Raw genomic sequence first — 19,035 nt, forward strand, 5'->3', positions numbered from 1 at the left:
CTTGTACTCCTGGTCTGAAGCTAACAGAACCCATCTGGTCTGACATCAGAGTGAGTCAAAAGAAGCCCTTTGCATCTTTATGACGGGTCCTAGAATCTGATGCTCTCTGATAGTTTTAAAGTAGAAAACGAGGCCGCCACTTATTCACTGTAATTCAACAAACCAAGATTGTATAACAATCATTGCTTTGAAAATCTGGTCCCCTCTTTCACAGTGAGCAATTGCTGAACTCTTGGATTTAACTTCGGAAGCACTGCCCTCTAGTGGGCCAGGAGTATCTTTACTGCTCCTTAAGCATAAATCTAGGGAGTCTGGGAGATGTGAGCACCACTTTGACACTTGTTTGCTAGAACAAAATGTAAATGCCGTGATTACAGAATGAGCCCCTCTGCTGTTCACCATCAGTCTGATAATAATGCTCGACCTTCTGTAGCACTTCATCATAGCATTTTTTATGACTCATCACATCCCCTAATGTATGTAAGGGGTAGTTGTCTGTTTACATCTGTGATGAATTTGAGCCCTTGTTTTTACGGGTGGATATTGCAGCCAAAACCGAATGCTTTCTGAGCTGACATGTCACATGCCTGATCCCTCCCAGGGAATGAATTTTTGCCACATTGGAAAGTATCTGGTTAATCTGCTTATTTACTGAAGCAAAACACTCTCACCTGCATTAAAGAATCACTTGAATTAAAACAAAATCCTTCAAAATAACTGCTGGTCTGTGTGTAGTTGCCTTTTACAATCGCAGGCCACATACAGGCATTGCTGTGCCACCATTTAGTGTGGGCTAAATTAAGTGCCATGTCTGGACCACAACTGTGAGTAGGGTGGATAATATAAACCATTCCCCGCCCTGTGACTGCGTCAGACAATATATGGTGTGCAGGCGTATTCCAGTAACAATGTAAGCCCATTCACTTGGTTGGGAACTATACCACAGAGATTCCAGGGGTGCTTGCGGTACCTTTTCACTAAACTGGTTCCTTAAATTCTGAACGGTATCCACTGCTGTGTTTGGATCCTCTAAAGGTTCATTTGCTCTTTGTTTTCTCCATGTTTTTGGTTCAAGGTACCAGGCTCCATACCTGATCTTCTCCCATTTTGGTTGGGATGGATCCTGTAAAAAGATAATTGGTAATACTCTCTAGTCATGTTTGCGTTTGCCTCTCCTCCCACCATATGTATGTGAACCACTGCTTTTTTCTGGGTGGAACGTCAGACCTTATGAATGGATGGGATCCGGCACTCATTGAATGTGAGATGGATTGAGTACAGCTGATTATGTCTCCCACTGATCTCTACAGCAGGTATAAGTCCTAGCCCTGCTATAAGTGTGAATGTTTCATTGGTTATCTCTAATAATTACCAGCTCGCATTGACTTTTCTTTGTATTGCAAACAGCATTAGGCAAGGATCCACACAAGACAGCAATCCTCTCACAGAACCTCTCCCTTCATTCCAGGCAGGCAACCACTGCTTGGTTCTCATCTCAGACTTGTTAATTTTGTGGATGACCAGGGATGTCTCAGAGGATCACAGCTCTGGAGTCACTGACCTAGTGAATGTCTTTCCATCATAGTCTTTAAAGCAAAACTAGCAACAATTATGGAGAAGCAGTAATCTCTCCCTAGCTACATTTGTGATTTGCTTTCTGCTATAAGCCTAGATCTAGCCCAACTTTGCCCTCTCCCCTAAAATTGTCAGAAATGTCACTTCCTCTTCAGGTTTGACACAAGTGGTCTGTGGCTGGCAGATAATGTTTTGCCCAAGTTTTAGGTGATGAAGATGAAAGCGCGTAGCAAGAAAAGCCATGAACAGGAGGGGTAAGAATTTGTAAGTTAAAAGATGATCATCCTGTACTTTTAACTTGCACTTGCTCCCCAGTCTGTGAGTTACACCAGCATAGGTTTAAGAGGGTCTAAATATACCATCTCACACCATTGCTGAATTTGGCCCATTGGCTGGGAGCCTGCAATTCTGGACCTGATCCAAAGCTTACTGAGTTCAACCACAGTCTTTCAATTAACATCAGCGGGTGTTGGATCAGGTACTTTATACAAGCAAAACTTTGCCAGTCAGTGGCAGTTTGGCCGGTAAAGGGACTGTATGGAAAGTTCCCATCCTGCCTTTTCTAAAGTATTGCCCCATGCAAAAATAAGGGTCCACAAATGTTCAAAACAGACAGCGATTGTGAGTGCCTCCATTTTTGGTGCCCAGTTTCAAACACTTTAGAGGAACCTGTTTTTCAGAAGGCGGGTGCTCAGCACTTCTTGAAAACCAGGCCCCTTTAACGTATCAAGATGGGCACCCAAAAATTAAGGCTCCTAAAATAACTAGAAACATCTGGAAATGTAGGTGTAGGCCTGTTTACCTTGGCAAGGCATGGGCGGCACCTGTTCCGAAGAGGACTCTTGACAGCGGTTGGTGGAGGTGAAACACCCATATACTTTCTCAGCTCTGCTGGCACATTGTTTAGTTCCACAACATGGATGGGCACAGACAGCACCAGCTTGGTTTCATATCCAGTGTCAAACAAGCTCAGAATGGTGGCTTCGTCCACTTTGTATTTTTCTCCTCCCTGCAGTAATAACCCAATTGCACAGCGTAAGAGTGGGAAAAAGTGGCTTTTCTCCCTATCATTCTGGTTTGGCCGGCCCAGCACTCATATCCCCAGACCTCATCTTCCTTAGGACAACCAAGGTATATCTCTTGAGCCACAGCTGGTTTCTGCTGATTCTATTGATTTTTACATGTTTAACATGTGCCCGTCATAGTAATCTGTAGGCACATTTAAAGTTGATTTAACAACCCTCCGTGAATTGGTGAACTAATGTTGATCAAATAAATGAACGTGACTCAAGAATGGAGCAGCTATATGAAATCTGACAGGTACACTATGTCCCACTCCTGCAGGGAAATGCTCTGAGTAAACAAATTGACTTGACGGTATTCCAGAATAAGTCATTTGTTGTTTGCTTGCTTTCCAACTGGTTGAGCTCAGTTACGCCCCAAACATTCCTGTACATTAGGATGAACGTTTTCAGACCTGGGTGCCTGAAGCTAAGCATCCAAAGTCATATTTAGGTTCTCAAGTCTGGAGAACATTGGCCTCAGTCTTGATCATTGCATTTCTGGAATGAGAGTGTTGGGTTTTACAGGTTCTTTTACTTACCAAAGAATCCACCCAGTCACAAAACTCCTTAGTCACTCGCCTTACGTTCTCATCCAGGGGCGGAACGTAGCTCAGACTGGCCTCCTTTTCCCTTGCTGCTACCTCTTTCTTGGACAGGTAGGTGTACTGCGGATTCTTGCCTTTGGACTCCTTGCTGCTTAAGATATTAATGTTATAAAATAACACCTAAAATGTCTTTGGTTAGCACAAACGAGACCCAGTAATAACTGGCATGGCACAGTCACTACTACAGAGGGCCACATAAAACTTGTGTTTATCTTGCTTTGGCTCACAAATGGTCCAAATGACTTGTATAGTTGGGACTAAAATAGCACGGTGATTTCATGCATTAAACATCCACCTCTGGAGGACTTGGTTCAAACTGGTCTCACAAACATAGGGAAGCCACCTATCCTGCTTCTAGCGAAAGTCCCACAGTTTGAAGGCCAGGCCTATGTTCAGATCTGCATTCTTCTGGGGGGAAAAGGTAATCTGGCTAAAAACAAACAACGCTTCAAACTGGCACATGATACATGTCTGTCACTACACCGTTCTGTCACTGGAACCCTCATCCTCCCTTACCTGCTTGTTGTATCACTACTGAATATCTCATCTTGGTTTAGACTGCAAACTCTTCTGGAGTTGGACTGTCTCCTTGTGGTTTTGTACAGCACCCAGCACAATGTGACCACATTCCTGATAGCGGCCTCTAGGCAAGACTAACTACTGTATTCTAGGACATCAGTTTATACTCAGTATAATCTGAAATAGGGGTAGGCAACCTATGGCATGTGTGCCAAAGGCGGCACGCGAGCTGATTTTCAGTGGCATTCACACTGCCCGGGTCCTGGCCACCAGTCTGGGGGGCTCTGCATTTTAATTTAATTTTAAATGAAGCTACTTAAACATTTTAAAAACCTTATTTCCTTTACACACAACAATAGTTTAGTTATATATTATACACTTAGAGAAAGAGACCTTCTAAAAACGTTAAAATGTATGACTGGCATGCAAAACCTTAAATTACAGTGAATAAACAAAGACTTGGCACACCACTTCTGAAAGGTTGCCGACCACTGATCTGAAGGATGCAGGTAAGGGTATTTTGTGATCACAGAACCATAGAATATCAGGGTTGGAAGAGACCTCAGGAGGTCATCTAGTCCAATCTCCTGCTCAAAGCAAGACTAAAAATATTGTCCCTTTGGTATCAGATTTTGTTAAAAAGGTTGACCCGAGAAATATTTTTTCAGTAAAAGACACGAGGTGTTTCTCAGAACACTGACCACCTCAAGCTATATTATGTGGGTCTAGATGACTCCCAAACTCTTTTTGGACATACCAGTCAAAATACTGTACAAAGGTTACAAATATGGAAAGGAAATGTGACAATTGTCCTTCTCCGCACAGGAAAGTACCAGGATTGACATAGCCGGGGGCTATGTGTCAGGATTAAGATGTATTTGCAGAAAAGAGTAATGTGGGGACACTTGCTTTGCGCCATGTGCCAAGTTCCTGTGCTGACTTTTGTCCCATGAAACACCACTGACTTTGTCAGCGTTCCCTGGGGTGTCCATCAGCAGAGAATTCACCTGTGTCTGGCCCTAATTGGCACTGTTACCATATCACCTGTGTAAATAGACACTTTAAAAGTCATGTGTCGGCCATGTTTGTTCTCCACCTATCTGGGGAACATGGGTTCCCACAGTCACTCCCTGACCCAGTTCTTCTGCATGGCTGTGAAACATGCTCTGACAGGCAAGACTCTCTGAAGGTGAATTGGCACAGAGTATGGAGTGCCCCCAGCCTTAGAAACAGGGAACTCCTCTCTTTCAATACAGCTACATTCAGAGGAGAGAGATTGGACTGAACTGAACCCAGGCCCAGCAGCAGAAGGTGGATTCAGGTGGCCCTGGTGCTACTCGCTCTGTCCTGTCCAGTACTCACAGGGCTGATGACCTGGGACATGCTTCTTTACTTTTCCCATCCTCCGGCTGATACAGCACTTGCTGAGGGGTATGGCTGTCCCGGTCACAATCCTCGTATCCACGTTCACTACTCAAGCGCATCTCAGGATCCAGGACGCCCACAACCTCTTCGAAAAGCTAAGAGATAACAAGAACAGAGCACGGTATTCACACCAGCGCAGTTCCCATGGAGACTGCGTAAGGAGGCACATTACAAACAAAGCTCCTGGACAGCATAGCGATGAACAGATGGAATCAGTCCTATTGTCCACTCACCTGTCCCAGACACCAGATGCCTCAGAGGAAGGTGCAAGAAACCCCTGAGTTGGGAGCTGTGGGATAATCTGCCCCCATGAAGGACTCATACAATCCCCCAGTAGTTAGAGATTGGTGTCATACCTGAAGCATAAGGTTTAACATCCCTTCCAAAACCTTGTTTAGCATTAACTACTGTATCTCTGGATAGTTATCTATATAAATGTCCAGTCCTTCTTTGACTCATGCTAAGCTCTTGGCCTGAACTGTATACTGTAGCAATGAGTTCCACAGTCTACTTATAGATTGTGCAAAATATTTTTCTTTCATTGGTTTTGAATTTACTGCCTTTAATCTCATCAAAAGTCCCTCTGTTTCATAACCTAAGGACAGAAGTTGAGTCTACGCTGTGACCTGGGGTCTTACTGATCAGACCCAAGATTCCTCATTTACCCCTCAAATTTCGAAGAGTTTGCCTGACACACTAAATACACTCTCTTGATGATCTTACTGTTTCTTATCCTTACCTCAGTATGTTCCCTCATGGCATTCTGCCCTGACGAGGAGTATGCTTGCCATCAATTCCTCTCTTCCATGCCCCTCTCCCAACACGAGACTAACCCTGCCCCTTTGCCTGGTCCCTTCCTCTCCAAATGACCATGTTAATTCACCTTCACTGTCTGCCCCCAGCTTGCCTGTACAGAGTCCCTCTGAGCTCTGTGCCAGAAGCTCCCTGCCCCAAACCAGAGGTAGAACTGTGTGCTGACTACTCTTTGCTGCTTCTTTGCATGAAGCAGGGAATGGGCAGGGACAGAGGCTGGAGGAAGATGGGGCTGCTCGAGAGACAGGCTGGGGAAGAATGGGAGTTGGATCAGGTCAGGACTTGCTCTGGTGTCTTGGTCAAACTCTTACCTCTTTACGTTTGAGCAGAGACACTTACTGCCATGGAATATCCGGTTATATTTGATGTCTGGTAATTTAATTTTGGCTACACACTCTGCCTAAATACAGCCCCGTGTGCTTGACTTCTATAGCAGCCCTTTAAAAAGATGCTGTCTCATGTTACGTTTCGACAAATGAATGGGGACAGGTTCACTGACTGCAAATAATGGGACAAAACTCAAAACTGACACCAGTTCAGCTCTCTCGTTATGTTTAAGATCATTCACCTTGCCATGATGAGTCACATTGAAAATCTTCAGAATATGTAAGGAACAGCTGACAACTGAATTATTTTTGTGTTTAAACTTGCCAGAAAGGCACTTGTCTGAAAGAAGAACAGCAGCAGCGATGAGGACTTTACCTCGGGAGGGATGCTTTCTTCCAGGTGAGAGTAGAGTGCTAGGGGGTGCTGGCTCAGGCAGTGTTCTGTCTGTGCAACGCGATCCCGCCTGGCTTTCTGCAATGGACTGAGCTTGGAAGGACTGACTTGGGTTTTGGTGCACTTTTTCCTTCCCTTCTGCTGGGCCATGCGTGAAGCATCAGATGCTCGATTACGCAGAACAATCGGTACAGGCCCCTTTGTGCCACAGATGATGATGTTGTCAGACGGTGGAGGGAAGCCGCTTCTGAAATCATCCAGGCCACTTTTCAAGAATCTCCAGCGCTGGCTGTTAAGGGAATCTGAGAACTTCCGTTTGTTGTGTTCTTGAAAGTACTTAGACGGCATTTTCTTCTGGTACCTGAAAGCAAACATTTCTGGTCAGTGCTGGAAGTAATGGGGCTTTTAATGAAGCACATGAACATCACTGGAGTCTCTCTGGTGTTCTTATTTGTAGCGTTGTTAAATATTCAAATTCCAAATCACTATGCAACTCCACCATGTTGGCACACATTGTCCAAGAGGCAAGCTTGCGCCATCACTCAACCTCAGAGAAAAGCCTGGCCCTAAGAACTGCTCTAGGGGAAGCTGGTAGTGATCCTATAAAGTACAGCTGGCCAAATGACGGAATTGCCATCCTGGGGAAATGTTGAAATTTGGTTTAAAAAAAAAGTCAAATCTGGGAATTTTTTGCAAAATGAAATATTCTGAAATATTTCGTTTCTATCAAAAGCCTTGATTTAGATAAGGTTGAAACATTTTGTTTCTACTTTATCATTTCTACTGATATATTATGGTTTATATGTTACAGTTTATTTAATGTATAGTATATATATACTCTAAAACCTCAGCGTTACGAACACCAGAATTACGAACTGACCGGTCAACCACACTCCTCATTCGGAACTGGAAGTACGCAAGGCAGCAGCAGAGACCAAACAAAAAAAAAAGCAAATACAGTATAGTACTCTGTTAAATGTAAACTACTAAAAATATTCAAGGGAAAGCAGCATTTTTCTTATTCATAGTAAAGTTTCAAAGCTGTTTGAAGTCTATATTCAGTTGTAAGCTTCTGAAAGAATAACCATAACATTTTGTTCAGAATGATGAACATTTCAGAGTTACGAACAACCTCCATTCCCGTCATGTTCATAACTCTTCAGTACTATCAAAACTGAAGTGATAGTCAAACCAAAATGATAAAGTCAAAATGAAATGTTGTGATAATTCTAACAAAAGTTTTGTGGAAATTGATACATTCCCATGACACTTTTAGATTTTGTCAAATGTGCATTTTTTTAAAATGGAAAACTGTTGGTTGGAAAATTTCTGACCAGTTCTACTATTCAGGTTGTTATTACTGCTCATTACTATGCGACTTCAATTGCCCAGACCTTTGACAAATTCTAACTGCTCAGGCTTTTTTAAGTTTCACTGAAAATGATTTAGTCATTTCTAAGAACAAGATCAGGGAAAACACATAGTTTTACCAATTTAGAGTTTATTTGTTTTTGTTTTTTTAATAGCTTTAGGGCAATTTTTTTCAAAAGCACCAAGGTCCCATTTTCAAAGCATAGTTAGACAATGAGGAACCTAAGTAACTTTCAATGAGGTTTAAGTGATTTTACAATTGCTGCCCATAATGCCTCCTTGGTTTGGAACAGAACTTGCAATTTGGCAGGAAGATGGTCCTGTGGTATGAGGTGTCTCTTGCTATCTCCATGAAAATCCACCAGATTTGGCTAAGTTATAAGACACAGAAAATCAGTATGTGCATATGAATTTGAGGCTTGTTTCTAAATTCTGCTCTTCACTATGCATGCTCTCAAACCGCACTGAGACTGCATCAGCCCTACAGACATTTCTGAGAGCATACAGACAAAATAGAACCTCCTGCTCCCCTCTCTTCTAGGGGAAGGTTTACTAGGCTGGGAGCCAGGAGACCCTGACTACTAGACTCTCCTCTTCTACAGACTGGTGTTAATAATTCAATGCACTTCACAACCATTAATACCGAGGAAGACCTCATGCCCCATCTTAAGAGGGAGACAAGCATCAGCTCTCAATTTTAGAGGAGTGACTGAGATGTTTCACAGTGTCACTTCAGGCAGAACCAAAAGTTTCCAGGAAACATGCAATTTACTCTGAGCATCAGACAGTTTAATTCCAGAAGTATGTTAAAATAATTAGTTAGAATACCATGGTATTTGCAATTTGATTGTGAACTGAAACTGCAAAAATCAAAATACATACCTTACGTGTTGCACAACTCAGGGTAAAACTCTCACTTGCAAGATGGCATCTAGCTCGGTCACTGATGCATGGATTGGATTTATAAAACGTTCCTCATTCAATGACAGTGCAAATATGTGTGTAGCTGCGTTTTTAAATATACAAACTCTTGCAGTGTTGCTTCAGGGCAGGCAGGCTCAAGTGCTAAGCTCCCAGTGCATCTTGCATACTGCAGGCATGTTTGGAGCTGGTTGTTGTGGAAACCAAATCCCATAGACTCACAAGTCCTCTCTCTCTGTCTCGCACACATACAGAATTCTTGAACAGTTTTTTGTGAAATGCAATTTAAGAATTAAAAGCTAAATTTGATTTCACCACATCAGTAGAGTTCTCATGCATGAAGTGTTATAATTAAAAACTTGACTAGCAATTCATCCCTAACGTTTATAAAATGAAATCATGTTCTCCCTCAGTGATGTTTTGCTTCACACGATTATGCTAAGTTGTCTTCAGTGTTGCTCCGCACAAGTGGGGGAATGTTTATTTAAAGAATAAAACAAACAATTTCTGATCCGGTAATGACTTAAAGGGAAAATGCAATCACTGATGCATGGACTTAAATGGGAACTACTTGTGTAAGTAAGGGATACTCTTGTGAGCAAATGTCACAGAATCAAGCCCAAAGGGAGTATTAAGTTGGCATTAGGCCACATCCAGCTAGTTCCTGACCACTGCAGCTCCCCTTGTATATAGAAACTAGACAATCATGTGACCTATAATAATTAAAAATCAGTACACCTCTACCCCGATAGAACACGACCCGATATAACACGAATTTGGATATAACGCGGTAAAGCAGCGTGGAGCCCCGGGCCCTTTAAAGCACCACCCGAGTGGATGAGCATATGGTGACTACTGAATAGTAGTTCCTTAAAATTCAGAGGTCCATTTTTGTGTTGACATGCATCGGTTGAATGAAGCTGCAATTTAGAAGCAACAACTGATTCCCACAACTGAAGAAATGCTCCATGTCATATAGCAACTGTTTCCACCAAGCTTGATTCAAAATGGGGTTTTCACTGACTCAAACTATTACCGCAGTCCAGAGGAATTGTAAGTCATCAGGGGTTTTACAGCGAGAAATGGTTCTTCATCTGCTCTAGCAGTGCACCAGCACATTATAACAACATATTTTGCAAGAGCACAATCGGATCCAGAGCATCTAATGCCATAATATTTTTGGACAAGAATAGCAACTTCAGATGTTTCTCTCCCTTCAAAAGGTGTTTAAGGGAGGAATCTTTATGACACGAGAGATGTACACATCTGTCACCTCCAATTGTATTTTCCAATGGGAGGAAAATAATGGAGCAGAAGTTATCTAGACTAATACCGGTACCAACATGGAAAAGTGGGGGAAATGTCGTGACATTAGGTTTTAGGACTCCAGTGACATCTCACTCTCTGCGCGGGGGGTTTCTTTCAGAAAAAGACAAAGCAAAGTGCAGCTTCCTAACTGCTAGAATTCAGAGTCCTCTGAGACACCCGCAGTGCCCTGTGTCATGTCAGAACAAGGAGTGACTTCCATGATTAAAAACAATTTCTAATTGGGAATGAAGGTGCCCAGCAGGAATGGTTTGGAAAAGTCCGGGGACTAACTAGCTTGCACTTAAATCCCCTCTCAAACGTCACTGAAATTGTACAACACTGAACAGCTAGCTGCCTCCAAAGCTGCTGAGAGAAAACTCTGAAGCCTACTCCATACGGGCGATGGCTGTGATTGCTTGTGAGTGACGATAGCCCCTCCAAGCAGCTCTCAGGCGGCTTCCGCAGGTTTTCCTGAAGCCCATGAAATACAGAGGAATCAGGGGACGATAAAACAGGCTACAAACCAGTAACTGGAGCTCCTAAGGTATACCTGGCTTTCCTCCCCGCCCCCGCCCATCTACACTCCTGGATATTGTGCCGTACAAATCTCTGTTGAATTATTGTGTTCTTAGGCCAAGGACCTCACTTGGGACATGAAAACCATTTTCTGCCCAGCTCTACTGTCAAGCCTGAAACCGAGGTCTGGCTCATCCTGTCTCTTCCTCCAGACTACCGGTAGATGGCAGCAGAGAACTCCTTTCCCTATGATCTTCAGACCACAGCGGCACTCACACTGCCCGGGTCCTGGCCACCGGTCCGGGGGGCTCTGCATTTTAATTTAATTTTAAATGAAGCTTCTTATACATTTTAAAAACCTTATTTACTTTACATACAACAATAGTTTACTTATATATTATAGACTTATAGAAAGAGACCGTCTAAAAACATTCAAATATATTACTGGCATGCAAAACCTTAAATTAGAGTGAATAAATGAAGACTCGGCACAGCACTTCTGAAAGGTTGCCGACCTCTGTCATAGATAATCTGTTGGAAAACGACGAAGCATGGTATAATGGGTTATCAGTGTGTAACTTTGGGGCTAACACGGCACAAAGGACCCAAGAATCAACTGCACAGGGGCGGCTCTAGGATTTCCGCCGCCCCAAGCAGGGCAGGACGCCGCGGGGGGCGCTCTAGTGGTCGCCGGTCCCGTGGCTCCGGTGGACCTCCCGCAGATGTGCCTGTGGAGGGTCCGCTGGCCCTGCGGCTCTGGTGGACCTCCCGCAGGCATGCCTGCGGATGCTCCACAGGAGCCGCGGGACCAGGGGCCCCTCCGCAGGCACGTCTGCGGGAGGTCTACCAGAGCCGCAGTCCCAGCGGACCTTCCGCAGGCATGCCTGTGGGAGGTCCGCCGGAGCCGCCTGCCGCCCTCCAGCTGGGACACCGCCCCAAGCGCGCGCGCTTGGCGCGCTGGGGTCTGGAGCCGGCCCTGCAACTGCAGCCACTTTTTCAGTTTGGAACCTCACCTTTAGCCAGAAAGCAGCAGGAATTTTGGCTGCAGGCTGATTGCAGGGTGGCCTGCACTCGCTGTGTCACATTACCGTCTTTGGACGTTGGTGGTATTTTATTGGGTCAGCAGTGGCATGTGCTGCTCCACCACACCCTGTTAGTAATGCCGTCATGTTGCTACACTGCTTAATTGAGAGGTTTCTCTGCGGATATCCTAGAGAACCTCCATATCCGAAGATCGTTCCACTATCTGCAACCCATGGACGTGCTCAGGTCAGCGGGCAATGCATACATATGGCACTGGAAGGGAAAGTTGGTAGCAGAAAAAGAAGATCTTGCATGGATGATGTGGTATTCTGGGTGGATCAAAAGGCTTGTTCATCCAAAGATTAGCAGAGGCTCATACCAAAGGGTCGCCGAGGTTGCAAACCTCCAGTGACAAAGCTGCCATATAACAAGAAAATAAAGCATATGAGAAAAAAAGCTGTTAAAATACAAGCTTTTGCTTTAGTGCTACAGCCTCCAGTTCCTCCCTCTCGACTCAGTCAGGCCATCCAAAGTGTCTGCTCCAGGCACTGTCCTTTTTGGAACCTTCCTCCACTTTCAGGCCAGGCACCATCCACAAAATGCAAAGAGCCAGGTTGAGGGACCTTCCTGACAGAGCGACTCCTCTCAGGAGAGGTGTTAGTTCTGTGGTTTGTTGGTGCTGAGGAGGCACAGCTAGAGTGAAGAAGAGGGTTGTGCAGTTTGATCTGCACGTGCTGTGGTTCATGCTCATGCTGATCAATTCTGGGACTAGTTTCACAGCTGTGGGCCATGAGCCAAGCAAGCTGTTAATTATGATGGAATAAGTGGGCCCAGAAAGTCAGATGTTAACATGACCCTGTCACTCTATAACACTGAAGAGTCAAACACGGTTTGAGGTTTTGGGTACAAAGGTCTCCGCCTGCTCAGTTCAATGGCAACAGCTACCACTACAAAACCAAAACTTCATAACCTTTTATTAGAGAGAAAGAGAGCAGTTAAAGCAATTAAAAATGTGAAACATTAAGTGAGGTTTTAGTTTAACAATACCCCTTAAACGTTCATTCGCTTTAGCTATCGAGAGTTTTTAAATAAGGAAACACAGATTTGTCAGTCATTTAGATCAGTGGCTCTCAACTTTTCCAGAATACTGTACCCCTTTCAGGAGTCCGATTTATCTTGTGCACCCCCAAGTTTCACCTCGCTTAAAAACTACTTGCTTACAAAATCAGACAAACATAAACAATGAATCTAATGTCTGGTGCGAACTCTTCCTTGCCACCTCACTGCTAGAGAAACACAGTCACCACACATGGTCCAGCCAGCATCTATGAAACCTGGCAAACTTGTGCTAGCATTGGGGTGTTTAAGGCATTGATTTTAGCAGCCTTGCTGGTCCCAGGCTCATAGCAGTGTTGTGAAAGATGCAGTTTGGCCAGCTAAGCTGGGCACTTATTAAACATAAGGTGAAAGAAAGAAAGAAAGAAAGAAAGAAGAGACAAGGTGGAGAAGGAAAATGACACAGGAGAGGGACTGACAGCATGATCCCATGGCTCACATTTCAGGTGTTGTTTGGGATTTAGCCAAAGCCAGTGGAGATGGCGCTGTCATTGGTTCTCTCTCTCTGGCCCAGACTGGTCAGGATGCCTTTCAGGATCAGGACGATAAAGAACCAGTGGTATCATGGTAGATTTTAGGGACCCTGAGAAGTGGGGATGGCAGCCATGATGGTAACACTCGCTCCTTCCAGTCCACCCATCTCTACCCCAATGATTCCCCCCAAAGTCTCGTAAGGACGCCAAAGAAGAGGGTGATTGATGGAATAGCCCATCCCCTCATTATTTTGTTGACCACTTAGATCTAACTTCTGACACCCTAATTTTGGTCCATTGATTTCTGATTCCATTCTCCTTTGTTCACTACTTATGATCTTAACACAGTCGTTGGGTGGTGTCAGTAGACCTTTTTGTTTGGACAAATTCAGTCTGTCTAACCTTTTACTGACTTTTATAAGCAATTTTTTGTAACGGGCTGAGTTGAACTTTTGTTACCTTGGGCAACTTAGAATACAGGCCTCTGCACAACAGCGCTGTCTCCTGCACACAAGTTTTACTCACAAGGGTAATATGTCCATTTTCCATGCAGCGTAGCTGTGTGGGGGAGGTCTTGGCCACACAGGAAAGCGGAAGCGGCTGTGGAAATCCCTGTCAGGCTCTGTAGTTTCAGTTGTGAAGAGTGGAACATTGTTAGGTCCATAAGGAAACTGGGACTTCCCCACAGAGACTCAAGGATTGCTGAGACAAGTCTGTGTCTCCTTCATCCTGGAGGGCAGCAGGCACTAGGGTCTTGTCTGACCATAAAAGGTACAGGTCGCACAGCTGTATCTTGCAGCTGCTTATGTCCTAGAAACAAATGACTGGGGAATTTCCTCATATACAGCTAGATTGTTCTTTTGGCTCAGGTTTCTAATCTAGAGCTCAGAATTACAATGCTAGTTTTGTATAAGCATGTATGTACTGTAGCTCAGGGATCTGCAACCTTTGGCACATGGCCCATCAGAGTAATCCGCTGGCGGCCTGCGGGACATTTTGTTTATGTTGATTGTCCACAGGCACGGCCTCCTGCAGCTCCCAGTGGCCGCAGTTCACCGTCTCGGCCACTGGGAGCTGTGGGGAGTGTGTGTGGGGGGGAGCGTTCCCGCAGACAGTCAACATAAAAATAAAGGCCCCCGTGGCCCGCGAGTGGATTACCCTGATGAGCCGCGTGCCAAGGCTGCCAACCCCTGCTGTAGTTAGTGTTTCTTCATCTTTTTAGCTTCCTGTTCTGCTCCATAATACACTCTTGCAGGCGCCGTTTGTCATTTTGAAACCTGGAAGAGGAAGGGAGAATCTGTGCAGCAAAACAAGACATCCAAATGTATTAAATTAGCTAACTAATTACAGGAGAGACAATGTTTGCCATTTGGCTGCCCTTCTGACTACTCCAGTTTCTGCACAGTGGCAGAACGCCAGAGAATGCCTTTGGAGCACCAATTGTCCACTGGAACATGGAGTAATAATAAAATCAGACTATTCTAAATAAAAGTGGATGCACCTTGTTATTTACACAGGTTGTTAATGGAACCACGTTGTTACCTGATGTACTGAGAAAGTCATGATTCAGAATGTAAATATGCAGATTTCTTAACCTCAGTGCAGTTGTTAATCTATAGCAGCTGACCAGAAAACAGGCCTCACTCACTTCCATGCTACCGCTTCCACCTCTGGGACCGTCTCTGCCACCAGAGCTGTGTTCTCTTCCAGACAGAGGGGCAGACCCTTAGCGGCTATAGATTGTCCTTGCTCCATTGACAACAATAAATCTCCAACAATTTACATCAGTTGAGGATCTACCCCAGACTACCTTACAGACCTGGGCAGTTCAAAATGCTAAATTGATGGGCCATAAAAGGCCCTTCCGTATGTTTTTGCTGTGTAGTTCATGAGTTCTAAGTCCATGCTCATGAAGAAGATGCTAAATGGAGGTAGTGAATTTACCTTGGACAGGTTGCAACAACCTCATTGAGGGACGGATTATGGCTGAATGATGCCTAGTTCTACCTACAAACTTTGACATATCTTTGCCAGACTCTCCCTTACAGTCCGGTCCCCTAACACCGGAGCAGTTATTAGTCATTCAGAGCAGGTGGATGACATGAGCTTCAAAAGGCAAGCTTGCATCAGGAGTGAAGGGGCCATCTTCTAAGAACAGCCCTGTGACCTGTTATTTTATTTTAATGCTGATCTAAGAAACATACCTTTTGAAGGAATGAATATTGAAATATTTGCCGAGCTGCAAGACCTATTTCAGAACATGAGTCATGTTTTTGTATCATGTGGGCCTCAGTTATTAAGTTCCCAGGTGGCATACTGTAGAAATGCTTCACTCTCACCGATCAGTGTTTGAACACACACCCTCGTGCCGCAGCTATGGACCTGATCCAAAGGCAGTGGAAAGGCTCACAGCGACGTCAGTGGGATATTGATCGTGGCCTAATTAAGTACTCTTATTTCACAGACGGTGAGATTCAAAAAGGGACGTGAGGGCCTAATTACTCAGCACCTGCAGCTCCCACTGACTTCAAATGGAAGCTTTGGGTACTCAGCACCTCTGAAAAAAAAAACAAACCCACATGCCTTAAGCAACTTTCCAAGGCGCATTTTGAAAGTTGATCTGGAATAAACATGTCATGGAAATAAAGAAGATGACTCTGACATACTTACGGGCCAAATTCTGCCCTTAGATTAATGGGTGTACAGAAACTGTTAACTTCAAAGGAAGTCCTGGGCACATATCTGAAGGCAGATTTTGGCCTTTCAAATCCCTTTAACCATAATACTGCAATATTAGCTGTACATTCACCTAGGAATCACCATTAACTTTATTCACATTCTGTGCTTCTTCCATCAAGCGACGGAAATATTTCTTTTAAAAGTGGACAGCACAATAAAGCTTGGGTGGGCATTTTCCATTCCATGCTCCCCAGTCTCTGCAAGAAGCTTCTTGATTTTACGTGTTCTGTGATTTTTAGCAGCGTTAACTGAAACTACTGGGGTGACCCAAAGTTTCGTCTGAACTAGTTTTAACAAAAGGCAAAGAGTATGAGATTGTGCTGCAATTGGAATCCAAAAAAGTCAGAACATTCCAGGCAATTATAAATAAAACACATCTCAATTTGCCCTTTTTCTACCCACAGAAAGAGAAGCCCACCCGCCCACTCACCCACCCACACAAAGAAGTCTTGTTCAAAGACCCTTTTCACTTCTGAATAAGAATTGTTTTGTGGGAAGTAGAAATGAACTAGTGCCAAGAGGATGAAGGCAGGGGATTTCTGCGGCGGGAAAGAGAGAGAAGCAGAGTGCCAGTGAACCATTGTCTACACTACCACTTACTTGGTCATAACTTATGTCACTCAGGGGTGTGAATAATCCACCCCCCTGAGTGACATAAGTTACAGTGACCTAAGCGTTGGTGTGGACAGCCCTATGTTGGCAGGAGAGCTTCTCCCGCCAATGTAGTTACCACCTCTCACAGAGGTGGGGTTATGATGCTGACGGGAGAGCTCTCTCCCGTTGGTATAGAGCAGGGGTAAGCAACCTATGGCACGGGTGCCAAAGGCAGCACGTGAGGTGATTTTCAGTGGCACTCACACTGCCTGGGTCCTGACCACCGGTCTGGGGGGCTCTGCGTTTTAATTTAATTTTAAATGAAGCTTCTTAAACATTTTAAAATCCTTATTTACTTTACACACAACAATAGTTTAGTTATATATTATAGACTTATAGAAAGAGACCTTCTAAAAACATTAAAATGTATTACCAGCACGCGAAACCTTAAATTAGAGTGAATAAATGAAGACTCGGCACACCACTTCTGAAAGGTTGCTGACCCCTGGTATAGAGCGTCTTCACCAGACATGCCACATACAAGGCCCTAGTGTAGACTAGCCCAGAGTTTGAAGCTGAAACTCAGAGGTGCAAGTATGTGCCAAGAGAACTAGGCAGCAGATGCAAAAGCACATTCAGGATTAAAACCTAGACTAGAAGTTAAAGGTTCTTAAGATTTTGTTCAGCAGAAGCTGAAGAATGACAACTCAGTAATTAAGGGTAGCTTTGTTTCTCACTAAGGTCAGAGAAAGGCATGTCCGTACTTTAAGAGAATTATTTAGAACATTTAAGGGTACTTCTGTTCCTGCAGACTCAAGGACCAAATCCGGAGGGGGAAAGCCATGTTTTGAGAACCCAAATCAGTAGAAGATGAACCAAATCAAGCCAGACTTAAATGGAGGCTCCTGTTCTGTATGTCCAACCAGCTGTCTTTCTCTAGGCCCAGGTACAAGGTCTTAATATTAAAAGCCTAGGTGGAGTAATAGCTAGGACTTTCTATCATAATATCCAGCTAAGAAGCCTTTAAAATACAAAAACTAATCTGAAAGCTCCCGTAGCCTACGAGAGAAAAGAAGAACAAACCATTCAGTAACTTAAAAGTTTAACATCTTACTTAAATACGGCATTGAAATATTTGTCTAGGTTTTGTGTCTGCAGCTGACAATGAACACTGCTAACTAAATGGAAAAAGTGACCTGTCATCTGCCTTTCAGTACAACATAACATGAACTACAGAACTGTAGGGTGTTCTATTGTGAGCTGTTTTTAACAGCTAGCAAAAAAAGTATAATTTAGTTTATTACATGGGGGAAAACCTGAATCCTCGGTCTTAGGCTTTACTGAATGTTAATTCGTTTGGGCTTTGTCCAGTAGGAAGAAATCAGCCTTCTGATAACACTAGTCACAATTTTAATACTTTGTTTAATGTGGGTTCCAAGTGACTAATAGTCCCATAAAAGGAAACATAGGGCATTGGGAAACTCCCGCTGGCTAACAGTATTGTAAATGGTTTCAGAGGGGTAGCCATGTTAATCTGTATCAGCAAAAACAACCAGTCGTCCTTGTGGCACCTTAGAGACTAACACATGTATTTGGGCATCAGCTTTCATGGGCTAGAACCCACTTTGTCTGATGTAACTCTGGCAGTAGCCACATCCAGCTATCCTCTGCCATGAGGAGTTCCAGCAATTAATGGAAGTAGTAGTGATATGAAGGTAAATGGAAAGAGAATAAGAGGTGTGAGGGAGCCACATATACAAAAAATCCTCCCTGTCTCCTAACACAAGAACAAGAGTTCAGTTGAAGTTAAAAGGTAGGAAATTAAAAGTCAAGAAGAGGAAATACTTCAGTAATTCGACTGTGAAATTCACTGAGGCGAAGCACTTAACAAGGTTCAGAAAGGGATTGGCCATTTATATCGATATCAAGAATATCCAGAGTTATAATCAACGCCAACAAAAATGTTGCTGAAGCAATATTAAACTTGGGTTTGAGGGCTTAAGCCCTTCTCCAAATATTAGATCCCAGGATGAGACTTACTAGGGGGTGTATGTGTGTGTGGGGAGAGGATTTTTCACGTCTGCCTACTGGGGGTTTCTTATACCTCTGAAGCATCTGGAGCCAGCCTCTGTCAGAGACAAGATACTGGCCTAGATGGACCTTGGGTCTGACCCAGTCTTGAAATTCCTATGATCGTCTGCACCCATTTAGCCCTGGTGATGATATACTTTAATTTCTAACGCTGAGGAGCAA

General features: G+C 44.0%; 1 protein-coding gene across 9 annotated transcripts in view; it reads right to left on the minus strand.

The window, feature by feature from the left end:
• Positions 1-19,035, minus strand: part of LOC120406986 (protein FAM47E-like) — a 69,400-nt gene that overhangs the window by 2,844 nt on the left and 47,521 nt on the right. For 6 of the 9 annotated variants that reach the window (XM_039542243.1, XM_039542244.1, XM_039542246.1 and 3 more), the window contains 5 exons: positions 6,704-7,082; positions 5,126-5,283; positions 3,179-3,335; positions 2,378-2,584; positions 971-1,123 (listed from right to left, as the gene is read on the minus strand). In XM_039542243.1, coding sequence (XP_039398177.1) covers positions 971-1,123; positions 2,378-2,584; positions 3,179-3,335; positions 5,126-5,283; positions 6,704-7,069 — 1,041 coding nt within the window. In that variant the 5' untranslated portion in view covers positions 7,070-7,082. Of the gene's footprint in view, positions 1-970; positions 1,124-2,377; positions 2,585-3,178; positions 3,336-5,125; positions 5,284-6,703; positions 7,083-8,974; positions 9,150-11,850; positions 11,895-19,035 lie in introns of those variants that run through there. The other 3 variants (XM_039542247.1, XM_039542245.1, XM_039542248.1) reach the window with 3 other exon arrangements.

The sequence above is a fragment of the Mauremys reevesii genome, linkage group 5 (genome assembly GCF_016161935.1).
Source record: "Mauremys reevesii isolate NIE-2019 linkage group 5, ASM1616193v1, whole genome shotgun sequence".
In the NCBI taxonomy this organism is placed as follows: Eukaryota; Metazoa; Chordata; order Testudines; family Geoemydidae; genus Mauremys; species Mauremys reevesii.